This window comes from Humulus lupulus, chromosome 3, assembly GCF_963169125.1.
Source record: "Humulus lupulus chromosome 3, drHumLupu1.1, whole genome shotgun sequence".
Classification (NCBI taxonomy): Eukaryota; Viridiplantae; Streptophyta; class Magnoliopsida; order Rosales; family Cannabaceae; genus Humulus; species Humulus lupulus.
In genome coordinates, this window is record NC_084795.1 from 279,619,454 (window position 1) to 279,626,459 (window position 7,006).

General features: G+C 32.4%; 2 protein-coding genes across 2 annotated transcripts; one reads left to right on the forward strand and one right to left on the reverse strand.

The window, feature by feature from the left end:
* Nucleotides 1–1,993: 1,993 nt before the first annotated feature.
* On the reverse strand, nucleotides 1,994–5,099 carry LOC133824572 (ribosome biogenesis protein BRX1 homolog 1-like). The gene is made up of 9 exons (XM_062257496.1): nucleotides 4,953–5,099; nucleotides 4,548–4,764; nucleotides 4,308–4,449; nucleotides 3,991–4,069; nucleotides 3,604–3,728; nucleotides 3,208–3,309; nucleotides 2,735–2,803; nucleotides 2,522–2,620; nucleotides 1,994–2,391 (listed from the first exon to the last, which is right to left on the reverse strand). Exons 2-9 carry the CDS (start codon nucleotides 4,745–4,747, stop codon nucleotides 2,260–2,262), a joined length of 948 nt encoding a protein of 315 aa, XP_062113480.1. The 5' UTR covers nucleotides 4,748–4,764; nucleotides 4,953–5,099; the 3' UTR covers nucleotides 1,994–2,259.
* A 1,071-nt stretch (nucleotides 5,100–6,170) lies between these two features.
* Nucleotides 6,171–6,490, forward strand: LOC133821689 (protein RALF-like 25). The gene has a single exon (XM_062253849.1). The coding sequence runs from the start codon at nucleotides 6,171–6,173 to the stop codon at nucleotides 6,426–6,428; it is 258 nt and encodes an 85-aa protein (XP_062109833.1). The 3' UTR covers nucleotides 6,429–6,490.
* The last annotated feature ends 516 nt before the right edge of the window (nucleotides 6,491–7,006 follow it).

Sequence of the window (7,006 nt, forward strand, 5' to 3'; positions counted from 1 at the left end):
CTTTCTTGTTTCTTGATATCTTCTAAGTGCTTGTTTGTGATTCTTTGCTGCATTTGTGCTGCTGGTTTTATTAACAGGTAATTTTCGAAAATCAGTCCTTCAAGATGAAGTTGACAGTAATGAACAAATACTAATCAATATTCAGAAAAGAAATAACGAAGTTTTATGATATAAAATATATAGAGTCTACATTTCAAGCTTTCATGGTGTTTTCTACTACATCTGTCTTTATAAACCTTTTCATGATTGTATTATCTATCGATGAAGATAAACACGAGGGCTTGATATGTTACTATACCATACCTAGCTATGATTTTAACAAATTGTATTATTGGATTGTCTTTCTTTGTTTTTGTTTTCTTCATAATCAATGGGGGCTATAAAAGTTTAACGTCTCTTGTTTTTAATGTATTAGCAACTTAATAATTAATTTTTAATCTTGTTATCATCAAAATGGATTAAAAGGTTTATGAAATGGGATATTACTAAGCCAAATGTCATTTTTTTTTGTTTAAAATATATGATTATATGTAGTACGATATCATATTGCCAATTAATTTTATAAAATTTAAGATCATAACAAGACATGAATAATTTAATTGCTAGCAAGAACTAACACGTCATCACATTTAGATAAAAAATCATTTTACACTACTTGAAGTCTTACATGCATGGGATATCGGTTAAAAATCATGTAGACATTGAGACTTCAACTTTCCAATTGACATTTTGGCACTTAAGTATCATCTCTTGTACTAACACGGGATGTACCAACATGAGATGTCAGTTCTACTAACATCTAAGTGAAATTATTAACGTAATACAAATTTGGTTATATGTGATATCCTATAAAATTATAAAATTAGTATAAAATAATATCATTGACTCAAATTTGGTCAACAATTTTTTCAATATAACCAAATTTTTCTTAATTATAAGTAAATAAAATATTATATAACCTTAAAAGTCTGGAACGATGGTTGCCCAAGAGCTCCAAGGGCAAGAAATGATTCCATCATGTTTGCTGAGGAGGATGCTCGCCGCATCCACTTTCCACACAACAACCCTTTAGTCCTAATCAACGGGTGTTGGTGGACAATGAAGCTCATGTATATCTTGTATAAGGTTGCACTTGAAACGATGAACATGATGGGCTTGAGACATCTGAAGTCGTGCCCCACCTTGCTATAATAAATCACTGGCGATTTTAATCAAACCCTTAGAGTTATAGAGTTAGCTCTAATGATGGGGAGCATGCCCAAACGAGTAATTTTATAGTTGTTGATTGTGCTTCTGCATTCATCGCAATTATAGGAAGTTTCTCCTTAGAGAGCTAAAGGTGGTCACCTCAATTTATCACCTCATGTTAAAATTCTCGACCTCATGGTAAAATTTCCAACCCCAAGAGGAGTAGCAAGTTTGCGAGACGAATAGAAAGAAGCAAGAGAATACTACAATCTCTCGATGCGAACAACTTCAAACCCAACAAAACAAACAATGATGACAGGAGGTCGAGAAATGGTGGAAATGCAAAACCCCAAGGATCTAAATGATCCTCACATGGACATTAAGCCACGAGCAGAACCAACTCAGTTAATTTTATAGTAAAAGGCACAACCTAAAGCTATATATTTTTTTTCGGAGAGGTCCCAAGTTCAAATCTTCCTCCCCAATATAAAATAATAATAAAATATATTTTATAAAACGAATTATCAAATATGATATTCATCATTTTAGTACAAATACAGAACAAATTATTATTTTCCCAGATAAAAGGATAAAGAAATTAGAATCTTGTTGGGAATGCTTTAAGGTTTGCGGATCAATCAAACATCGATTAAAAATTCAAGCTAGTTTTTATATTAATTCATTCATGTACTTTTTTACTACCTTTTATGATATGAAGATTTAAACTTCACCAATCTCATGAACAGCTATGTTATTGCTCCGAACGATATCCTCTAAATATATGGTTTTGAATATTGGACCAGGCGAATGAAATGTGCAATTGATAAATATAGAAATATAAAATATATTAGTTACACTAATTTTGATATAAAAAAAACCACAATTCAACATTCTTCTAAGAAAAAAAACACTGAAGTCGATTTTCAAAATCATTTTTTTCATAAATGAGTAAGCTAATTCACCAGGGAGACAAAATTTTATATGAAACTATCCCAAAACAGTTTACCAAAATTTGCCATTTTAGAAAAAATACAACATGGTTTCAAGGCTCTGTTTCCTTTCAAGAGAAAATCACTCCTTCCACATACCAGCAAATTCATCAGGCTCCAATGGATTTTCTTGCTCATGCATCTTTCTTCTTGTCTTTGCTTTGACTTTCTTAGCATACTTTCCAGCCTTTTTCCGCTTCTCCATTGCCCGAATCTAAAACCATAACAAAGAATCAAATGAAATTGATGTTTTAGAGTCGTTTATTTAACTTAGTAACACAAACCCAAGATGAAGAAACATAAGAAATAGATTTCAAACTACTTTGATGAACTAATCAACCAACCTGGTTTGGTGATATGTAAAATGGATTCTCATATAGCGTTGGCCCTCCAATGCTGCCACCAAATATTTTGATTGGATTTAAGCAAAATCGTGGACCAACCTGAAAATAACAAAGTTTACCCATGTCAAATTACAAACAAAATAGTTCGATGTGATATATGTTATACACAACCACACATTTAAAATGTAAAAGGGAAGACAGTTTACTACTAACCTCAACAAGGGTCATGTTTTCCAAGCCCCTTCTTGCGATTTTGTCGGATTCATTATGAGGAACTGCTATCTGAAAATAACGTGAGAATATATATTTTGTCAGAGGCAATTTCAAAATCGAAACATTAGTCCCAAAAACTAAAGAAAACACAACATCTGATTTATGTATATGCTTTAGTTATTCAAAAGCTCACACTAACATTTCTCCTTGCAAATATTCTTTTATGAACCAAAAAATGAAAATGCTTTTTCCAACCATTTCATTTTTTGATGCAGTTAAATTCTTTTATAAACTTTTGAAATGCTACCATCAATCTAGAGTTATTAACTTATTATGATACTCATACTGATATATACATCATATTTCTTCATCAATATTCACATCACCAACCTTCAGATAAGCACCCGGCTAATAGAAAAATCATATACCTCAGACCATAAATCGTCGTCATATATTTAAGAAATGTAACACACCTGATAGTTACGGAACCAAATGTGATCATCAACGATGGAGAATACAAAGACATGATCATGATATGGCTTAGACTTCCTGTGCTCCTTTGGAATCCCAAATATCTGGGGAAGAGCATAAAAATGTTCAGAGACAGCCAAGCCAAAATTAACTCATTCAGGTCCTTGTAAAATTGTGGATATTATGCATGTAACTTCAAAGACAAGGATAATTAGATAATTAGGACAAGAACTGCATTAAAGGGAAGAGAAAAAGATGATCAAAGTTGGATATCATGAGACAAAGCATGAGTCATATTACTAAAAAAAAATGCTAGGGCTTTGACTTGTCAGATGAAGGAACTAAGACAGTAAGGTGGACAATGGTTGCATCAGAAAAGGCCAGAAAGCATAATATACCTGTATTATCATCTCCTTCAAAAGTTTCCAGTGTGGTTTGTTTTCAAAATTGGATGAGAACGTTAAAAGGGGTCGTGATCCTTTAAGATGATTCCCGGTAAGCTTCAATTCCTCCATAGTGTGCACTGAAAAGAACAAAAACACGCCAACCTATTACTTTTTCAGAACTTCTGTGAAAGGAAATTACCAACGAATTCAATTGATATTGAATATAATATCAATGATTTTTTTTTTTGGAAACTAGGATCCCTGCCTCGACCAAGAAATTATAGCAATTGCTATGTATGTAGGTACTCGGGGCCTCAGACCTTATGGGAGCAAACCACTTGCTTGACCATTCGAGGGGTAATAAAATATCAATGATGAAAACCAGAACAGAAAAATTACCAGCATTAACTAAAAATTTCACAGATGGCCCATTGGGACACTTTGACATCCATAGATAAAGGTCCTTTTGTTTCCTGCACTGAAATTGAAAACACCAAATGGTACAAAATGAGCTAGTAAATATTTGCAAGTAACCAAAACTTTATTCTTGATGACCAAATCTCATACACCTGTCATGCTCTAATCAACAACCTCACTCTTTCAAAACCAATCACATACTCAAAAAGTAAAAATGAAAAACATACATACAACTAATTGTACAAATAATCCAAAAACTCAAATGAAACATATGGGTTGATCTGTTAACAAAATTTCACCTCAAAAAACAGACAGGAAGAACAATTTTTGAGCTCAACGAGCTCATTAAGTGCCGCACCCTTACTTTGCTTCGACTCAACCTTGTTATCCTTCTTACAGTGAGGCAAAAGTGAGACTATATTCAACATCAAATGACGATACCTATAAGCAGAGATGCATACAGATAGTTCATCACTACTGTCAAACAACAAAAATTACCAATATGAAAAAGCAGAGAAGGAATTTGATTATTTTCCAACCTGAAATTAATTCTTCGAGAACAAGTGACCAAAACCTTCTCTTTGTTCCTGAAAAATGGGGTGGTGGATTCACTCTCTTGGGCTTCACTTTTCTTATCCTTCCAACCCAAAAGTGTCCTTTGAGGCCTCTCTGCAGCGGTATCGTCCTTCTTTTCCGGTGCCACCACCACGGTCTCACTGTGCTTCCTCTTCTTCCCCATCGATTTTGTATGAAAATCTAAAAAATACCAACGCAAAACACAAGTACATACATAAATATATACATATGTAAACAAAGTAGCAACAAATTCAACATTGTACACTGGATCATAAATTTTGGGGAAAACATAGAAAATTAGGGAATATGTAAGAGAAATGGGTCGGTGAATCGCAAAATAAAGAGACAGTAAACCCAGAAACACTTACATGCGAGAGAGAGAAACAGTCCCGGCCGGAGAGAGATGAAAAGAGAGAGAGTCGGCGAGTTGGGTGGCCAAGAGTCGAGGGAGGACTCACTAGGGTTTAAGTTTTTATTTTTTATTTTTAGGTTTGAAGGGTTTAGTAGTACCGTTTTCTTTTCAGGGTTACTATTGTACTTTCAGCTAAACACCTCAGGAAAAAAAATATATATCTTTCTTTTTTGAAAAAAAATAAAATCTTTTTCATATTCTAAAATATACATATAAATAAAATATAATTTAAATATTTCCATATAAATTTCTTTTAAAAAAATAATGGAAAATATCAGTTTGGTCATTGTGTTTTTCTCAAATACGCTATTAGTCATTGTGTTTTGTTAAATGACAAAACGGATACTGTGCTTTACAAAATTGATCAAAATAGTATCCCATATCTGATTTTTATCAAAATATTTTCAAACTACCATCGAGCAAAGTCATTTTTTCATGAAAATCATGATTTTGAAGGTCCCATCGAACCAACATCGAGCAAGGTCGATTTTCTAAAGATTTCAGAGTTTTAAATCTAAAAAAAAAATTGCAAAAAATAAAACTCAAAAATCATGTTTAGATCTGTTCGAAATACAATATTTAGAGGTGACAGAGAGAAGGGATAAGAGATAAATGAGAAGCTAAAAGTGTGGGGGAAATGATAAGAATATTTTGGGTAAAGTGCCAAAAAGTAGTATTATTTTAAAATATTTAATATGCCTAATATTATTTTTTAAATTATAGCATTTATCAAGCATACAAATTTTCCTAATTTAATTAGTTCATAACTTTTTGCATGATATTATTATCTCCACCCAAACTTTGGGCAATATGGCATGTCATAGTACCATAAATAGAAACTATTGTAACAAACCCCATAAAAGTGGGTAATACATACAATCCACCCAACACAAACGAAATCAGTTAAAAACATCACTAAATTTATCCCAAAAAACTACCCAAAATAGATGAAGCAAACAAACATCTCAATTAATACAATCAATCAAAATCCCAAAACCAAAATCAACAATTGCTATTATTGCTTTATAACAGGCAATATTCACTCCAGTAATAGTCCTATATAAAGCCAACAAAGAATCCAAGACACTAAATTGTAATAAAAATAATACTAATAATCAAACTTTTTCAATATTCCAAAAGAAATTACGAACAAAACTCAAAGATGACGATGAAGATGAAGAGTTGGGTAGCGGTTGTGGCTGTTGTGCTTAGCATAATGTTGGTTGTGAGCGAGGCGGCGTCAGGGCCGTCATCATCAACATCGGATGACAAGAAAAAGAAGACAAACAACAAAATGATTAATCCAGGGGTGTTGGACCCATGTCAAAGGCCGGGAGGTCCGCACAAGGGTTGTCAAAACCCCTACGAGCAACGTACCCCGGCTAATAAATATAACCGCGGTTGCACCAACCCTAATCGTTGTCGTCATTGACCTCATTCATCATCAATTTATATAGTGTTTTTTTCACTTATGTATGATGATAATTATCTATTGTACTTTTTAAATATGTGACATAATTATTTTTCTTTGAAAGAGAGTTTGTGGTGAGATATGCATTTCCAATTTTCTATTGGGTTATTGAAAAAGTTATTTTCTAATATTACTACTTTTGAAAGATCGTAATAGTTGTTTATTCAGGTGCTTTTGAAATTATTTCATCAATCACTAATGTAAAATATTTGGAAAAAATACTATTGGTAAAATATATATTTAATTATACATGTTTTTTCTTCTTCTAATCCTTATAGGCTCATCAACTAATTAATTTTGAATACAATCATACATTCATACAGTGAGTGAATATTCTTCTCACTTTTCAATAAATAAAAAACCACAACCATAATAATAGTATTGATCCATGAATATGTACAAAAGTCATTAGATAACATAACAATCCATATATTAAGACTGAATAATATGATAGTTTAATTAACTTCTTATGAATTCTTACATGATTATGCCAAAATTGCTCTTCACTTACATGGGACTTTGTTTCGACAGAAGTAAAT

Bases quoted from the DNA above. Each gene is read 5' to 3' on its own strand.
- LOC133824572 (XM_062257496.1), bottom strand. From the start codon at position 4,747: ATGGGGAAGAAGAGGAAGCACAGTGAGACCGTGGTGGTGGCACCGGAA. The intron at 3,310-3,603 runs GTATATTATGCT...GCTCTTCCCCAG, and splicing joins TGAAGGAGATGATAATACAG to ATATTTGGGATTCCAAAGGA. The intron at 2,621-2,734 runs GTTAGTAGTAAA...TGTTATTTTCAG, and splicing joins AAAACATGACCCTTGTTGAG to GTTGGTCCACGATTTTGCTT.
- LOC133821689 (XM_062253849.1), top strand. From the start codon at position 6,171: ATGAAGAGTTGGGTAGCGGTTGTGGCTGTTGTGCTTAGCATAATGTTG.